The 20,796-nt window shown below is 33.0% G+C and overlaps 1 protein-coding gene across 3 annotated transcripts in view; it reads right to left on the bottom strand.

Moving 5' to 3' along the window:
* Positions 1-2,283: 2,283 nt before the first annotated feature.
* Positions 2,284-20,796, bottom strand: part of LOC117121532 — an 84,402-nt gene continuing 65,889 nt past the window's right edge. For all 3 annotated transcript variants that reach the window (XM_033266759.1, XM_033266761.1, XM_033266760.1), the window contains exons 9-11: positions 17,764-17,981; positions 9,089-9,243; positions 2,284-8,586 (exon numbers count right to left, since the gene is read on the bottom strand). In XM_033266759.1, coding sequence (XP_033122650.1) covers positions 8,393-8,586; positions 9,089-9,243; positions 17,764-17,981 — 567 coding nt within the window. In that variant the 3' untranslated portion in view covers positions 2,284-8,392. The remainder of the gene's footprint in view (positions 8,587-9,088; positions 9,244-17,763; positions 17,982-20,796) is intronic.

Raw genomic sequence — 20,796 nt, 5'->3', positions numbered from 1 at the left:
CAGTACACTCTTCGAAAAAGAGTAGGGGATTGTCTCCCGGTGTACTGCCCAATCACCACCAGAAGGAGTGACTTTCGTGGGCTATCCTTGGTGTTTAAACCGAATAAATCCAATCCAATCCAACACATCGTAGTAAAGCATATCAATGCAATGAATAAGAAACAAATAGTTCCTAAAAATAAACCGTGTACGATTATTTGATTTTTCCTCTTGGGAGTTTCTCCCTTCTAAAATGTGTAACCCTTTTTGCTCGCTTCTAACATTTTTCATTATCTTTAAATATTGTAGGCCTTCTATAATTTAAAATTTTTCTCTGCTTTTTAATGGAATTTTGATGTTGATTCTTTGTTTTCCTTGACCAGTTTTAATGTGATTTTCTTGGAATTGTTCTTTTTGCGAGCTTTATAATTTCTTCGTTTATTTAACTGGAGACAATAAATTTTATCCTGTATCTTGTATCTTGATACTATACTTGCGGTTTCTTTACCCAGGGTTGTGCAAATATTCATGGTTACAGCAGCCTATGTAAATGAGGAGGTACCTGGATTGGCAGTAATTTTCCATCAGTACTGGATTTTATTGTACGGTTCGAAATTCGAAATCAGTATACAATGTAACACTTCAATAACATTAAATCAATAATGGGGAAAACGGCAATGCCTGTGTAGTTTTATAGAGAGCGTAAGGTATTTATTACCCAGACAATATAGTTTTCGGAATCTTACGTAATTATGAAAACGATAACCAATGCGGCTACGTCATATACTGTATGTTGGGAACAGGTCAAAACGGCAAAAAACACAAAACGACAATGACCAAAACGGCAAAAAACCAAAACGACAACACTCAGACCAGAACGGCAATGGACCAAAACGGCAATAAGTCAAAACGACAATAAACCAAAACGGTCCAGAATGACATACTGTATGGTATTTGGCAAAATGGCTAAATGAAATCAACAATAGTAGCATATCACGTAGGCCACCTACCTTTTTACACGAATCAACGATCATATTCAGCGATGTATTTTCAAGTATGTTTTAGGAACAAATGACGATAATGAGTATCGTATTCGTACTAACGTTATCGTTTCCTAAGGTTGCGAAAACTCCCTAATCTCTGGGCTTTTCATCAGCGCCGAAAATAAAAACCTTTAACCTCTGTCCACACGATACATTTTTCTTTTAAAAAAAAAAAATGTATACACATAATTATAGCGTCATACTGTGCCTATATAATATGGTCATGATGTGACGTCATCATGATTATATTTAGGCATAGGCCTATCAATATCAACAGGACAGAGATTTACAGAGAAAACAGCAGAAGGCACTGCTCTTTTCACCACTAGCAATAATTGTTCTGAAACATTAAAAGTGATAGGCCTATGGGGAAAACGGTTGGTACTAAAAAAAAAAACACCTAAATATTTTAACATATACAAATATATATTTATGATTAATACACTAGGATTAGTGGTACTACTTTTTAAGTGTTGATTGAAGGTTTGCAAAGCGAAATAGTAGCAATAATAATAAAAGGTTGAGCTATTGTACATATGTTCTGCATAAACTTTCGTTTATATTTTTGTTGAGGGTATAACAAGGGGTGGGTATTATAGAACTTCTATACTATTTGGTATGAAGAAACACAAAAAAACTATCTTTTCAGAAACATGGTACTGCAAAGCATTTTTAATAGTTTTCCACGATTATGAAAACTGTGTATATTTGTTCATTTAATAATAATAATAATAATAATAATGTTATATTTATATATAGCTTGCATAGCCATATTCAAGTTGCATAGCCATACAGGGGAGTATGGTGGCGCGAAGGTGAGGTGGGGTTGTGGGAGAGCCGTTCGATAATTAAGGCCGGCCTAAAAAAAAAACAATTTTATGTTGGCGTAACCCAATTGACCCTAAAAAAATTCGGCCGACCCTAGACATTTTTACTTAAATTTCACGTGTGCAAAGTGGGCGTGGTCTTAAGTCACTCAAAATGTTTCAAAAATAGATTTCAAGGCCTTTGCTTAATATTGTGGCTGTAAAAAAAAAACCTACCCTATTTTTTGGGGTCCGTTACGCCAACATAACATTTTTTTAGGCTAAGGGTGTACTACTGTACCTGAGCATTTATTTTTATTTATTTATTTATTTTTTTTTGCTTCAAACATTTTTTGTGGGGAGGGGCATGCGCACCTCCAATATAGTCATGGTAGGATTATGCAGTACTCTATTAATGGATGAAAAAAATAGCAAGAGTAACACAGAAAACCAGGTAAATTATAAGAATATCATTATATATATATTTGGAATCTCAAGTTTATCAACAGATTTGTTAATACGTTCAATATCTTTATGCTCCTTGGTTATACATCACGTGATCAAAAAACAACTGCACAATCATAGACACTGCCTGCAGAAGCAAATACTATTATACTATTTCATGACGCTTTTATATGTTTTATACAAAACTTGTCATAGAACACATTCTACAGTATTAACGATCAAAATTAAGGTATAGATTGCAATAAGAGCAGGATTGAGAGTTGATTAATAGAATTATGATAAATTATTGAAAACCAAACAAAAAAATACATGAGCAGGTTGATATGAGATGATTACACAGAAGTATAAATTACCTGGTATACAAATGTTTTGTAAGATGGAAGTAATTTAAGCGCTACCAATAAAACGTATCCAAACTAATAAATTACTTGTCTTCATTCTAAATCAGGGCACAGAGACAAGTATTAAGTGCTACTGGAAAATATAATGGAAGGATTTCAGCATTTATAAAATTAAGTAGCACTTCATTTATCTCATTTAAAACATATACTACATTAATAGATAGCTTCATAATGACACATATGCAACAAAAACACCTGCATTTTAAAAATGTACAATTCTTTGACACTTATACACAATCTTACAAATAATATACATTTACAGACTTCCACGATAAGCCGGTGATAAAACCCGAGTAGAAATTATGTGGCATCCTTTATTAAGATGTTCGGTACAATTCCTTCGGTATCGATATGACATTCATAATTACATGTTTAGTTCACTTGTTAAAAAAAACATTTCAACTTATGCTGATGACTGTTTCCAATTGGATGGTAATGGAGGCAAGGACATTTTCACATTGTTAGCAGATCCATGACAGGTTTTTTGAGACACATTGATCTGTATGAGTTAAATGTTTTGGAAAAACATGTTGGGAGATAAGAAAATGGTTTTCCATTCTGTGTCAAATTTTCACTGGCAATTCATATCTTACTTCAGCCAAAACAGCTGACAAGTTATTCATGCTTGGAGTCAGAAAACCATAATTTCACTCCATATATTATTTTTAAAGATACAATTTTACATCTACTATGTATTTAAAAATGCATTTTATATTTAACCAAAGTAATACTGCACTAACTTTTTCATAACATTCACAATCCTTGTGACCAATTAAGTAATTAATTACAACATTTACGTACACTGAAATAAGGGATACTTTGTATACCAGCAGCAACAAGAACAACTACAACAACAATTATTATTATATGTCATAAAATTAAAATAAATTTGAATTTTACATACGTCTTCTAGTGTACGGATACAAGGCACTGCGTAAATTGAAATCAAATTACCTATGAAAAAAACTTCCAAACTTAATTGCAAATTAAGCGATATTTCTCGTAGGGCTTAACTTTCACATACGTCATATTAAACATCCTCAATATTGAGATAAATATTGGAAACAATACTCCTAGATATGACATTGTATTCATATTTTTGTCTGATTCTGAAGTCTAGAGACTTAAAGCTCTGCCCAAATTGTAAAATTTTCTTTCATAAAAAAAACTGTTGTACGCACATGTATAGTCATAATGTGCCTATATATGGTCATAATGTGATGTCATCATGACAATATTTAAGCATGTCATATTTTTGCCAAATGAAATTATGTTGTTTGGACAGGACTTCAGTATTTGATTCATACACACACAGATCTACATTGCATTTTAAATGAAAGACAAAGACGAAGAGTACTGAAACTATAATACAACATCAAGGTAAATTTACAAGATATACGATTTGGGGAAAAAAAAACACTATATTATTTTACCGAAAATATATCTTAAAAATAAAGTCTCTTCAAACACAATCAAGGTTATACAAAAATATTATATATTGCTGAAAATATATTCAAATGTGCATCATTCGTTAGACACCAAATTCATATGCCAGTAAAATGGCATAACTTATCAATGTTATCGTTTTATATAATATCAATAAACTTATCAATGTTATCGTTTATATAATATCAATATAAAGTACTCCCTCACTCTGAAGATCGTAGTTGTGCAAGAGAGAAAATATTAATATTGCTTCCTTTGATAAAATTATCGCGACAATTGTGGTAGTTGGTAATCAGATATAATTGAGTCTACAAAAGAACCGCTTACAATCACATGTTTAATCTCAGTGAAAACAATACTTCAAATATCAGTTTTCTTGTTTTTTATAATTTTATACGAATCTGATGTTTTAATATTGTTGTCTCAGATGTCTGTACAAAATACGTTTGATTACCAAAATAAACTATTATTCGATAATTTCATTACAGTTTTGTAGCATTATCATGTTACATATTAATAAAAAAAATTTCAAGATGCTTTTGCAATTTCTAATTGCTTTCAATTTCTAAAATTGTTCACCTGCGATTCAATTATTGAGTTACGTTGTTTTTCAGAGAGCAAAAGTCTACAGACACTATTATTATTTTGTTTAATTATTTTATATATGTGTGTTTATTTTGGCTAAATAATGAATGAATTACAAAATTGTCAAGTACATTTAAAAATGTTAAAATTTAAGTGAATGAAATGGAAAAAAGCCGAAAACAAATAACAATTTCTAAAAATTAGCAAACACTGTACTACAATTTTATAATGGTAGAAACTGAGTTAAATTTGTCCAAGTCTACTGCAGGGCATGCCATTGGGAAGTTAGTTAAATTTCAGTGACATCATCACAAAAGTATAATCTAAAAACATAATTTAAACGTAACTGCGCACAAAAGTATCGAAGAGTGATGAAATATCAATTAATTGTGAAAACACATAACTGTCAATAACAGCCGTCACTTAAAAACTTTCAACTAATCATCTGCAAGTTGGGAAGAGGAAACAACCAATTATATTAATGAATTATGAAATGATCTCATTAGTATTTTGAAATATTATTAATGTGTAATAGCACTAATGTTGTTAAACATTCAGTAAATCAATAAACTATGTAGACCTGAAACACCCAGAAAATCACAAAAAAAGTGAATTCATCTCCGAGTTTCTTTTTAAAATTTGATAGCTTTGAGGTTCCAAGATATCACATTGAAAATTATCTCCGAGTTTCTTTTTTAACACATTCACAATTTGATAGCTTCCAGGTTCCAAGATTTCATATTGAGAATTATTATGGAAGCATACCTAACTATTATTATGATAAAATAATGGTATTCTCATTTTAAAAATCTGAAAATTAAACACATCAACACTTTTTTTGCCAAAAAAAGTGTACAGTAAACAATTCTGTAAAAGGTTTTGGCAAAATTTGTTACTGCCATTAATTTAAAGAAAATAAATAAATAATACAACTATCCAATTTTCACACAATTAAATATGTATAGCTTCATTTCCAGTTGGAAATAATACTAAAAATGATAGACCTAAGCTAATCAAGAGTAATGAGGAAGCATTGTTATTATAAATTAAACACATCAATACTTTTTTTTGCCAAAAAAGTTTACACAATTCTGTAAAATATTTTGGCAATTTATGCTGCCATTAATTTAAAGAAAATACATAAATAATACAAGTATCTAGTTCTCACACAATTAAAAATATATAGCTTTATTTCCCAGTTTAAAATAATACTAAAAATGATAGGCCTAAGCTAATCAAGAGTACAGTAATGAGGAAGCATTGTTATATACTGTATTATATATTATAATGCTTTTAAAATAATTCATCCTTATATTTACCCATATTGATTTTTTCTTTCAATTTTTATAACGATACTTCATATAAAAAATACCAGTTGGTTAAATTGACAATTTCTACTTACTTTTCAAATATGAACTATAAATTATAGATAAAATATGTTAAATATTCTCTATGATATCATCATATGCTGACTCAAAAATATAACAATTGCACAAAAAATGACTGCAACAATGATAAAGAGTGGTTATTCAGATGATAAATTTAAAATTCATGAATCTCTTTTCCTAAAATATACATTCATATCTATCTCCACTGTCTAAGTACTCGACGCAAGGTGTCATCTATTGATTGTCGGTGGTAAAGCAGTGCGAGTGGATTGTTTGGAAAATGAGCTGTTGCTCATGCCTCATCACGTTTTCCAAGGAATTACATCTAACAACCATCCGTTGGCACAGTTTGTGCCCGGTTTAAGTTTACCTTAATGACACTTTCGGTTTCCAGTGTTAAGTAATGATTTCCAAAGTGGTTCAACAGTAAATTTAGAAATGTAAATATGTACTGTATGTATATCATACAACACCCAATATCATTAAAAAAAAAATTTTCTTCACTGTAGTCTAATTTTTCATGACCGTTTTCTGTATTGTTTCGTTTTCCTAACGGTTTTGCTATTGAAAAGAAAGAAATAAATCTAAATTAACTTTTAAGTTTAAACACAACAACTAGTCCAACATACTGCCAAAGTTAAACCACTGTTTAAATTTTAAAATATATGAGATAGAATAATATGATCACTGTCCCAGTAACACCTGCACAAAAGCCTATAATGCATTAAAAATCCCCATAATGCTTACTGATCCAAAATATGTGTGAATGCTACTGAGGTTTTTATAAAACCAGTTGAAAGTAAAGTCTAACTTTAGGTCTGCCACTCAAAACTTAATCCCATTCAATACTCCAGCAATTCTGACTCAGCCTACTAGAGGACCCTTGTCTATTGTGACACAGTTTAAGATATGACCTAGCTTTGTATAACCTCAAAATATCATGAAAATACATGTTTGAGTCATGTTAGATAATATGCTAGATATGAAACTTCCAACAAAATGTTTCTTTTCTTGTGTCTCCATTTTCTCTGCTAGATAATCCCAGATGTTGTTAGACCCAACTGGATATTTGTTGAAAGCAAGAGAATTTTAGATGAGTTTGCCTTGATTAAAATGGTGACTTTTGTCCAAGATCTTGATTGTATCTTTGAACTTTCCAACAAAATTTTTCTTTCTTGTGTCTCCATTTTTTCGGCTAGATAATCCCAAGTAGCTGTAGTTAAAAAAAAAACTGTATAACATTTGCTATTAAAATGTAAGAGCATTTTGGATGAGGTTGCCTTGATGAATATAATCACTTGTGTCCAAGATATCAATTGTATCTTCGAAATTTACAACAAACTGTTTCTTTATTGTGTCTCCATTTTCTCCGTTAGACAATCCAGATCTCTAATAATTTCATGGTTCTTAAATCTTCTGCAAGTCATGAGTCTTGCGGAAATCGGGATGGCCTCCTGCACTCTCACATGCAAGCAAGAATCTCTTGGAAAATATTACATCTTCTGCATATTCATATAGTATTTGCATGTTTTTAATACTTTATTTGCAATTGTCTCACAGAAATCAGTGTTGATGGGTATCACCATTGGCATGAGCAAAATTAAATTTAATATGATACCAAAGTCCATTCAACCAGATCTGCCGGATGACTTTTGCCAAATTGAGATTTTCAACAAATTGTTTCTTCCTTATGTCTCCATTTTCCTACTAATAATTCAATAATCTCAAAATCTTCAATTCAGTCATAATACTTGGTTGTTAGGTATTAGTGGAGATGTTTCCATGTGTGTTTGCATTACTGTTTACAGTTCTTAATTTAATCAGCATCAAGATTATCTCAATTTTCAAGTTCCATTATCTTAGCTAATAGAGCTGTAGTTGTTATGTTCTAATCCCATGTTCCCTGGTTCAAATCCTACAGATAAATCCAATAGGAAATGGTGGTCTCTATCGGTGCTGCCATTGCCTTCTTGGGGGTCCCCCTCCACGTTTAGAATAGATTACGACAAAATCAAAATACTGTACAGTACGTACTATAATTCCAGTATTTACCTTTGTAGCAGATAATACTGTACTTAAGACTCCCCCACCACGACCAGCTATGGCATCTGCAGATAGGGAGAATAATCACTGTGGATCCGTCTATAACAATCCAATTTTTTCTAACAATTCTCATAAATACACAAAGCACCATTTCTATCCAGTAAAATTGGAGTCATTTTCTTTCGGCGTAAAAATGAAATGAAAAAATATCTTGCTTCATATAAAAGGTGAAATGTCTAAGATTTGGCATCGAATGGTTTCAAAACCTCATAGACCGAATGGAGGAGAGAGGAGTGTAGTAAGCCATCTGATTCAATGCCACCACTTTGATCCTGTTCCTTCCAAATCATGTCTTCAATACGGAAGCGGATTTTACTAAACCATATGTAACACGATCGACACTCGTCACGGTATTTTGTCCGTATTACTCCTGGAAGGCAAAAAACAAAACAATAATTAAAATACAATTATGTAGACATTAACTTTTACAAAAACAGTGGCAAACATATAATGAATTAAGCAAAGAATATTGATAGAAAATTCATAATATTCCTTATAGGAGTAATGTCTGATACAGACTATGATTCACATATTATTTTCAATATTTAACATACAAAACTAAAAGTCATATAATATACTTTTATTTACGCTTTTAACTTATATAAAACATTGCTTATTTACAATATCCACAAGGAACCATTCACAGTGGAGATCCAGAAATGTTATGTATGGCACTTCTAGATGGCTGGAAACAACCCTTTAAACAACAAATTTTAATTTAATTCCTCCTTTTCCCACATGACTATTTAATTTTGAAAAATTGTGTTGGGGGTGTGGCTCAAATTAGCCCATGATTGAAAATTAAGGCCTACAAAATGAAAATATTAATCTGTCTTGCAGCTGTAATTTTCCGTTTGTAGAAAGATGTTCACCTTTACTGTGGTTCTTCTCTACTTCCTTGCCATACTTTTTGACCAACAACTGGACCAGTTCCACAGCAGCATCCAAGATAGAAGTGCTGCAGATGTCAAACAGACGGTCTGTCACAGGCAGAACCAAGGCACTGAGTGACAATGTCCACTTATTTCTGCAATCAAAATAAAGTAAAGTGTAAAAACGTAAGCACACACACACACACTTAATGAGTTTGTAGGACACACACATACTACTGGTCCTGTTTTTGATTGGTCAGTTGTTAAGCTTGATTGACACCACAGAAAGGTCCATTACAACAGCAACAACAACAACAATAATAGACGCAAGGGGCAGAGCAATGTATACATAATCCTTCAGGTAATACCACCGCTCCTTTCTGTCCACGTATTAATCTCAAAGGAAACGCAAGCAATTTGCAACATCCTAATATCAACAAATAACCCTACCAAGACTGACTTGTGAAACTTCGCTTCATGATTACAAAATAGTTTAAAAAACTTAATTTAAAGTTCAGTGTCACAAATAAAGACATGCAGATATATTATCATTAATAACCATAGATTTACTATGCTAAAATAATAACAGCTCATCAATATAATTAAATGCTCTCATAATTGTAAATTATCATTGGCATTGCTGAACACTACTGAACATCTATATTCATTTATACTCGTAAATATTCATTAGATTTACTCAAGATTATCATATTCAATTGACACATTTGGAATATTCAGACTTTAGAATTTAAATAATTATTTATAGTTAAGTACTCAATCATTATAGCATCAACAAGTGTGGCGCCAGTGGGGAAATTCGGGGAAAGGCAAGGCCCTCAATGGAGGAGAACACAATTAATTTTTTTACAAATTAATGGACTCTAGAATCAATTAAAAAAGCTTTGAAAGCCTGGCCCTTGTCATAGTTTTGGGGGTTTCATCCCTGGACCATTTTCGAGAGATTTTGAGCGACACCCGACCAAGCCCCACCTTGATTTATGTAATAAAATTCATGCCAAGCAACACATTTCAGAATCTATACAAATCACTATTAATATTATTATCACTTTATCACTTGAAATATTCCCCAATGCAGAATTTCTTGCAATTTAGCATTAGGAAATAACAGCTTGATACAGTATTATGTTATTGTATAAAATAATGTGAAACTACAAAAAAATGTTTTATTCTGTATGTGACAGGCTTCTCAATTTAGAATGTGATTTCCAATACACTGTAAATACAATAAAATATAGATAAACATGTTTAAAAACAATAATAAAATTATTTTGACGGTGGCGGAGTAGAGCAGTACCATACAACTAGCATTACCCCTGGGCTAGGTGTTTTCAGATATTTCCTGCAGACTGTAACCCTTAGAGCCAACCTGAAGAGAGAATAGAAAATTAGCCTGAGCCGCAGACGACAAGCACTTACAGGTAACAGCACGCGTGGAAGCCTGAGGCAGCCTGATAATTTGCTCGCATCAACACAGTTTGCTCCAAAAATGGTGGCATTGAAATTTTCATTAAATTCGTAAGTTCTGCCAAGAATTTTGTCAATCTTTCCAAACAACAAGGCAACCTTCCTTCTCTAAATTCAGAATAATTTGTTTGATACTAAATCACATATACAATTTTGAAATACTAAAATAAAAACGAAAGAAAATTAATGCATTTAAATATCAACATACTATAGTAGAACCCATCCTTTGAGACATCCCCCTTTAAAGGGGACACTTTTCCAGACACAAAACAAGGGTAAGTATAGTGCCTCTAGTTGCCAATTCTGTCTATATGAATGGCAAAATTCAACAATAATTATGACAATATAAAATATTATTTATACTGACTTAAAGTATCTATAACAATAATTAATAATAATAATTAATAAATAGTGTACATTTACAATGCACCAGTATCCATCAAAGATACTCATGGAGCAAAAAAAGAAGTTGAGAGAGTTATTAACAATTTGGAAATCTAATAACTAACCAAGTGCCTTTGCTACGGCCAACTCATATATTATAAGGGGACACTTTTGAGTGTATTATTCAGTCAAACAATTTTACCCACTTTTATTAATACTACAACCAGCCAAAAATGTGTGTGACGATAGCATTGGAATGTAAAATTACGCATACATAATAGCTCAGTTGGCTTTACTGTCATTTTAAATTGGTTTAAGTCGAGTAGATTGGTATTAATAGGTAAACTAGACACTATTTAAATTTAACAATGTTTATTTAAAATACTAAAAATAACAAAAAATAACTTGTTCTCATTCACTAATATGAAATAATATAACTGACTTAAAATATTACCAGTATAAAAAATTAAAATATGACAACAAAATCAAGGAAATAAATTGAAAATAAATGTTCATCATTAAAATCACTAAATGTGCTAGAATAAATGTCATAATTATAGCTTCACACTTTCTTTAGCATCCTTTAAACTCAGGTCAAGTGATGGTGACCTTAATGACATCCTATAAATTCCAACCAAGAAAACAACAAAAAGCTTAAAATATAAGTTTATATCAAAAAAAGTCAAAAAAAAAAATCTGACAGATATTAACAAAGCCAATTATTCTTATGAAAGAATCAGTAAGAGTTTATTTCAATACCAATTTATAATTTAAAAATTTTTGAATATAGTATAAACCATATAGCTTCATTCTTTGGTTCATTTAAAAAAAAAAATAATTCGAGATCCTCCTATATCATTTCAAGCTTATTAATTAGCATTTAATTAATACAATCATGTATTAGTTACTATATACTGCACAAGAACTTTGCCAATGCCAATTTATTACGAAGTTCAAATTGAGGTAGACATTAATGGTCTATCTTATATACTTACTATTATACTGTTTTCACCTTTGTAATTAATTCTATGCATCTTTTCAGTGTAAATGAAACTTTTTTTCTTTGAACATTATGAAATAAATCTTAGTGGCACTGACTATAAAGAAAAATGGAGAAAAAACTAAGGTTGCTGAAGAAGACATTAATGGTCTATCTTATTTATTTCTTACTAACTATACTGTTTTGACCTTAATGTAATTAAAGTCTGCATCTTTTCAGTGTAAATGTAACTTTTTTCTTTGACTATTATGAAATAAATGTTACTGAATATAAAGAAAAATGGAAAAAAAAAATGCCATTACTGTACCTAAACAACATTTGTCTGATGCTGTGTTTTCACTGGATAAAATTTTACTTGGAGGAAGGATAGCTGAGACTAGCTGAATCATATCGCACTTGGATAAAAAAATACACAGTAGATTTTACAGAGACCATAGCATATACTGATTTGCAATGCAAATGGCTGTCTAAATGTACGGCCATAATATTTAATTTGAAACCATACTGCATATTATTTATGACAAAAAAAGCCCAATTTTTTATGCTTGCGCTGAAATACCTTCATATCTCCGGAGTAAATATCTGCTTGTCTCGTCAGTGCATTGTGACCGATTCGGAGATATAAATATATACCATGGTATTGTTTCAGGCAAAATATAGTTTAACAGATGTGGCAAAAATTCTTTAATTCTGTTTTCATTTAAAATTAGTCTATTTGACCACTTAAAATCAACACCTGTTCAAGTCCCTAGTACTGGGGCTGGATCACTTACTAAATGTCAGGTGCTTTCCTACTTGTACTATAACCAGATCATAGTTGAATGATCCTTGCTGCAAGTGTGACTGAATTTTTGATTTATCATCGTGGTGCGATTGTTTGAATCATGCTTGTGCATGCTTTGCTATATTATGTACAACCGCCAGCCGGTAGATTTTACAGTTCCAAACCGATATAACTCCATCAGCTTAAACAAGTTTTAAATTACATTTATTTACAAAACAACTTCAAAGAATCACTCGTTAATATATATAACTAATTGATATGTAGAATAACTGTGTGGTATATTTCCTGTTTGGCTGCTTTTTTCTGAGGTTTTAAATTTCACGCTTTAAGTTACGTGTTTCTATCTCTGAAATGACACATCATTGAAACCTGAAGTTTAACAGTTCATTCCAAAATGTTTATTATACACCCAAATGATATTATCTCAAAGTCAACTAAAATGCGATACTTTATTTTGTCCGAGACTGAAACAGCATCCTTGAATTTGCATGTGAGCTAATGGCATGGAATAGCTAAGAATATGGCACTTTTGAAAACCTGTCAACTGTTCTGTGCGGTTAGCACTCCAGCTGTAGGTGGGTACGGAACCAGAGGTGTAGGCTGATTCGCCTGGGAGAGTGAAAAATGAAAATGCAGGACTGAATCCGCACACTCCCCAGCCTACACCTGCACTATGAGTAACATGAATTCAGAACCTTTGCTAACTCTATGCTACTCTTATGGTATTATCAACACCATCAATACATAACATGTTATAAACAATTATTAGATTGCTTGGTTAACAGACAGGTAAAGTATTGCAGCGTGATTAGCATCTAGCATACGGCCTGATGTTGATGAATATGTTTAAAAAAAAAATAATCTAAAAAAATGTATCAGAAAAAATAAAGCAGCATTAATACAGTATTTAAAGTAAAAACTGCATTAGTATAGTTAAATTCTTATAATTGTACATAGTGAAATTATACAATGATAACGAGTAAATATCACAGCCCCTTCATAATGTCTGGGAAATAATGTATCTATTAAATTGTAAACGACACTTGCAAGTACTTATATTCAAAATACACAACATTAATGTTCAAGGCAGTAGATAGCAGTAATTAACACTATGTCATAAAAAGTCATCTAATAGTCATCAGCACATATTAATATGTGGTCAGATTTACTGTACTCTAAAATTGCAAAATGAGTCACAGATGTCAATAAGTGACCTATCAACAGCTGCTGTCCTGCTAAGTTCAGAAGCAGTGCCTGGTAGTGCCCTTGTTCAATTTTCGAACTTTTTTAACTCGTTACTTCAAACTTACTCCGAAACTATGAACAATTATTAACATGAATAAATCCTTAGTAAAATTAATACATACTTGTATATAATGCGTATTCCACTGCTAACTATAACATCATTAGATTATTAAGGTCAAATACACTGTTACAACAAACAATTGATGGCAAGTAAAATTAATTGTAAGTTTCACGTCTGGGATTTGAAATTTTTTTTTAGACGCAGTAAACAGGCTAAAGAAATTTGTCTTTTTTATATGTAAGAAGTAAAAATGAATTTTTGTATTAATATATTTCTGTCTTTTATTTTCCTCCTCTTTTGGTATCTAACTGTTCAGTGAGACTCAGGACAGTCCAGGATGTGTACTACTCTTGTATGTCTGAGTGTTACAATCATAACTGATACTCCCTCAGGGAGAACATGGACATTTGTTTAAATGAGTGAATAATACAAATACCTTGCAATATATGATCATATCAACAATGGCGTATCTACAGGGAGGAGGGTAGCATGCCCCTTCCCATAACAATGATTGTTCCACTATGATCCCCCACTAAAAATTTGCTTTGCAAAAAGAATAAAAGCTCAAGTAGTTAAAAATTACTTCATTTCAACTTATTTGGCATTAAAGACACCTCACTAATAACATCAAGCTCCAACGAAACATTCGCGCCCCCACCAGCACCACCCCACCCCAATGTCATTACTCCTAGATAACAGACAATTGATGATCAACATTATTATTTTTTAATATCAATCAAGTGCTGTTGAAACATAGAAGGAAAACCTCAGACCATTCTTCAGGAAAAAATGCTTGAAGGCATTTTTTAAGGAAATTAGTTTTCTAACAGCGGCCAAAATAACTTTAAAATGATTGCTTTATGAAGTCAATCCCCTTGTCATTAAATCTGGATAGGGTTATAGGAAGCCTTTCTCGCAGTAGGATAGTGCAGGTCTATAATTTTCATTTGTGTTCACCAACATTGTATGGATTAAAAAGGGATAGGTTCGTTGTGTAGGCCAAGCAACAACAGATTCTTTGCAGTTTCAAAAACGCTTTCTTTAAATAAGAGCATGATTATACTGCACAAACTAGGTCACAATTTATCAAAACATAGTCCATTATCGGAAAAGTTGCTACCAGCCATTGGTCATCTGTCAAAACACCATACCACTGCATGAACTGAAATGAACATTAACACATTCCATTTTACACAAGAATGTCACTACCACAGCATAGTATATCTGTGCAAAGCCTACAGTACGGTACTTAAAAAAATTGATTGAATTCTACCTAAAATGACACCAATGTCAATTCTGTAAAAAAAAAATAAGTGGGGTGCCGATTCGCCCTTGAATTATCGTAACATGACATTTGAAAAATTGTATAGTGAAGGTTCTTTGACGGATTCTTCTAGTATCAGTTGGTACCAAGATACAGTTCAAGAAATGTAACAGGTGTCAAAATGTGATTGATGGCCATGTCAAGCAGAAGTACTGTACATAATATAGGCCATGTTTTAGATTGAGAAACTAGTTTAGAAAAATTTAAAAAGAAGAAAGGAAGGAGAGTATGATTGAGTTGAAAGGGATAGGTACAGGTTAGAGACAAATGTTAGCAATACTGATTAAATGAATAATTGATTGATTGATTGATTGCAGGTCTCCCGCAAGTCCAGGGCATCTCCTGAAAATCAAGACAGCATCCCGCATTCTTTCAAGCAAGCAAGAATCTCTTGAAAATATTAAAATTATAATTGGTAATTTTGATATTATTATTACATAACTGTTTGATTCCTTATGCCACTTGGCAGTTTATAAATTATAATTGAGATGCATTAGCGATTTACGATATACAAAGAAAATTAAAAGGCAGCACTCTGAGACTAACTTGATGTTATTTATTCAACCCGAGCTTTCGCTGGCAGTCAATGCCAGCTTCATCAGGTGTGTCATTGAAGCTGGCATTAACTGCCAGCGAAAGCTCATGTTGAATATCATCCAAGTTAGTCTCTAACTGCTGCCTTTTAATTTTCTTTGTATATTGTTTAGACTAACACGGCTTCATTACCACTTTTACCATTATGTCAATTTAATAGTAATTCAACCAGGTTGCGAAGGCTACGCCATTCATTAGTTTTACCAAAATGTCCGAACATGTTCGGTGTAGAGCCAATCAATCTCTTGACCTTGACGGTCATCCAGGGTTTGTCAGAAATTCGCTTCCTTTTCTTGAGAATTGGAAAGTGGTTGTTGTATTAAGTGCAATTCAGAATAGAGGAAAATGCATTGGTCTTTTGATTAACATCCTCAATTATCAAGAATATTTTGCGAGTTCGTAGGTTGTAATCCACTGACCAAAAGATAAAATAGGCTCCCAGCGGTACTATATTACACTAAACACACTTTAAAAATGAGTAACTTTAGGAGTTACCACGTTATGTCGTTGATCACGAAGAGTACTATCAAGTTCCAGAGGGTGTCCTTCAAATGACGGTAAAAGGCGTTCGTGGCGAACTCGTGCTTCGTCTCAATAACGCATGTTCGAGTTTCAAACGCAATTTTGTTCGAGTTCCGAATGCTATTCGATTGTCAATAGACCGCCCTCTACCTCGTGGTAGTAGTACCCATCATGCCTAAACCGGAATTACAATTTTCCGCCATCTTTAATTGCTACATAATGACATAGTGTCTACATCCCCGTTGGGGGCAGTAGACACAAAAACCGACAAATGACGATATGTTTGCAGGCACACAGCTTTGTTTTCATTCAGAGGTTTCAACCTTCGGTTCAACTACTGTATTATTATTATTATTATTATTATTAATATGGAACTGTATTTTTCATATATATTGTTTAGATTAAATTTTCTTAAATTTTATCGAATATTTGTATTGTTTATGGCATCCCTGATACAAGCACGGCACGTTCCTTTTTATGTGATGCCACCATCTTCCTTGTATTATTTTGAAGAAATTTTTTTTGCTTGAATTTGTCACGTGTGGTTTTGTATGACTTGCATGAACAGTTAAAGCTTATACAGATTTCATCTAATTATACCGTACAGGAAAAAAAATTAAGAAAAAAAACCAAAACAATATTTTGAAAGTTCAAAATGTGGTTTATAATCGTATAGAATCTATGCGGTTTCTAATGTAATTATTATTATGAAAATTTTCATTTTACTTTAAAAAAGTTAATACTGCTATTTATCTTAAGAAAACGTACTGTATAATTAGTTTATTTTTATCTATTTTTACTATGTAGAAAAAGTATTAACAATAGTGCATATTTGTACAGAGCCGGTATCCACCAAACCTAACACTCATGCCTCTCTATGCGTGGACATATCTCGTTCAGTAACTTCCTGCACCCTTACCAGCTACTCTTGTCTGTCTACAACAGGGGCTGTTATGGATCGGTAAACCCCTTACTCATCTTAAAAGATGAACTGGGAATTCTTTATAAAACTGCACACAAGCCTATTTGTTTACACACACAACCTAAAATTTATAGTCCTTAGAAGACTTGTTCCACTCCCAGAGCGTGGCACTCAACCAGCGCTGATATTATGGTTGCAGGACTTAACGGCTCAGCCAATCAACTGGCCCATTAAGATTGGATAAGAAGTGACATATATTTCACATGACCTCCTATACAAACTCAACAGACAAGCCAAATAAACTTCTAATTCTGCAAAGTGATCTTTTATAATTATAGAAATTGATGTACTTACTCGTCTGAGGAAAACACGCTTAAAATTCCACTCCAACCAAACATATCCGTATCGGTGACCTTTTGAACTCTCTTACTCGTATCGTGTAAGTCTGTAAAGTAAAGACTTTTCGTTGATGACATGGAGCTTGCCCTAACACGTTTCACAAGTTTGTCAAAAGTCTCAATTGCTTCTATGCAGTGATCATTTACCCACAGTGTACAGATATCATATACAGCCTAAAAATAGAAAAAAAACCCCAAAAAAACGCATAAAATATATACAACTGAACTGGATATTAACTAAGAAACTAAGGGTCGGACTTCAAGGGGTGGGGGAAAGTGATATAAAAACAAGCAATATTTATTTTTTGTACAATACAAGTCCAATATAGCAAAATATTAATGTTGTTATTAAGAGAAAAACAAATTGGAAGAGAAAATGAAACCCTTGAAACTGCTACCCATGAGTTCTGGTTTCTATTTTCATTGTAGCACTTGACATGCAAACAATGCCAACGAGACGTTTTTGTTTGTGTTAATTGGGTTTTTACACTAAGCCTGTTATCAATTCCCCACTACGAAGTGGAGTAGCCCAGGAAAATAATCCCAACGCGTGGCCAACTATGGGATTAAACTGCCCTTAATCGCATCGCGTGGTCCACTCGTATACGCGTTGCTTTATTTTGCGAGGCTCCCTATTTAGCAATACTGATTAAATGAATAATTGATTGATTGATTGATTGCAGGTCTCCCGCAAGTCCAGGGCATCTCCTGAAAATCAAGACAGCATCCCGCATTCTTTCAAGCAAGCAAGAATCTCTTGAAAAACAGCCCATTGCCTGCATTTTCACAATACGTGCATATTTTGACTACTATAAGATCAATAGTGTCCCTGAAATTCAGTGCTGATGGGTTCCACTATGCACAGCAGCCAAATGCGATTAAATGCGTTTGAAAAACCTCACTTTAACAGATTTCCAGGAAGTGACTACTTCCAACCTTATGATTGAATAAATCTCATTGAAAATATTGTGAATTATGCAATTACATACATAATTTATAAGCGCTATTTCGTGAAGATCAGAGCACAAAAATCATGGACTACAGTAACTCATACAGTAACTTCCTTTGCCCCAAGGGTCTCTTCGTGTCTGAGCTGGCCGGTAAACCAGTGTTCAGGTGTGGACTAGCTCATATAGTAACTTTCTTTGCCCTAAAAGGGTCTCTTCATGTCTGAGCTACCCGGTAAACCAGTACCAGTACTCTCGTCTGTCCACAACATAGATGAATTTTTCATTCTTGTGGTTCTACAGAAAGGAACTTCAATTAAGCAATCGATTCGATCTAACAGACCTACTGTAGTCACTTGATGATAGGAGGGAAGAAAATCTCTGAACATGTCAGACAGCAACAAACTTTCTAGAAAAGACAAAACTAGTCTTTTCCTTCTTGTCACAAGGGTTGGTAATCCAGTAACAGAGAGGGCATGGTCATAGTGCAAATAATTACCGTACATCCTAAGATTATACGAAAAGCTCTCTTTTGTACCCTTTCAATAGACTTGGAAATGTGTTTAGTAATAGCACCATACCACACTGGGGTAGCATACTCCAAAATAGGCCTTATAGGCCACACAGACAGTTAAAAAGTCAGCAGTTGAAATGTTAGCTTTCTAAAGGATGCATACTGTAAAGGAAAGTAACCTTTGAAAAGCTCTTGAGATAATATTATTTGTATTAAGTTCCCATTTTAAGTTATTTTGAATAATAACTCCAAGGAGTTTCATGTTATCGACAACATCTAAAAGTTTATCATCAAGGCTAAATGAAGACGATACAATATCATCAGGTTTATTCTTAAGGAAATTAGCAACCATAATATGGCATTTTGTTGGATTTGGGATCATATTTTTAGAAGTACACCAACCACTTAGATTATCCAGCATAGTATGCATAGAAGACATTTCACCTATACAAACAGTCTCACCAAGGGTGAGATTGTCCATATATTTGCATCTTCTGCAGCAATCAACATATGCATAAATGAGAATCAAGAAGAACGCCGGACCAAGTGGACACAGAAGAGTGACATGTATGGTGACTTGATCCCTGCAAACTTGGTGTTGGAAAAACGGCCGTTAAGAAAGCTGCAGATGATGGGATTTAAGGACGATCTCACATCAAACGCCTTGGTAAAGTCAATGGCGCAGAAGTTGACATACTGTAACTCCCACCCTTTTCAATATCCTATAGTGTCAATAAGGCTGACTAAATAGTGGGTTGTCAAACAATTTTTTCTACTGCCAAATTGTATGGCATCAAGGTTATCCCTAATGTCATAAGAATCCAATTAACAATAAAGGATTGAAAAACTCTGGCCAGAATGCAAGTTAAAGAAATGGGCCGCAGGTCCACAACAGATTTAGGATTCTTAATTTTGGGTATGGGTACAGCTGTGGCTTTTTCCACAGATCATTAAAAAATTCCTTCCTTTAATGACAAATTAAATATATTAGTGATCGGCAAAGCAAGCTCAGAAGCAAATTCCTTATATAATCTAATAGGAGGTTCATCGGAGTGACCAGCCTTTTTAAGATTAAGTTTAACAAGAGCACTCAAAACTTGCCCAACATAAACTAAAGGCGGAGGTCAAGTGGCTGGTAAATAAGTGAATAGATCATGTAAATTGAGTGGAGCGATTGCATTACAAATACTAGAGAAATGGTTATTAATAATATTAGTAAATTCATCTTTAGAACAGCCAGGTATATTAAAATTATAATTGGTAGTTTTGATATTATTATTACATAACTGTTTGATTCCTTATGCCACTTGGCAGGGTTATTATAATTGAGATGCATTAGCAATTTACGATATACAAAGAAAATTAAAAGGCAGCACTCTGAGACTAACTTGATGTTATTTATTCAACCCGAGCTTTCGCTGGCAGTCAATGCCAGCTTCATCAGGTGTGTCATTGAAGCTGGCATTAACTGCCAGAGAAAGCTCATGTTGAATAAATAACATCCAAGTTTAGTCTCTAAGTGCTGCCT

This window comes from Anneissia japonica, unplaced genomic scaffold (genome assembly GCF_011630105.1).
Source record: "Anneissia japonica isolate Jap-2015-1 unplaced genomic scaffold, ASM1163010v1 scaffold287921_len548085_cov176, whole genome shotgun sequence".
In the NCBI taxonomy this organism is placed as follows: Eukaryota; Metazoa; Echinodermata; class Crinoidea; order Comatulida; family Comatulidae; genus Anneissia; species Anneissia japonica.
The sequence above is the reverse complement of the archived record's forward strand: the minus strand, read 5'-3'. Positions and strand labels throughout refer to the sequence as shown.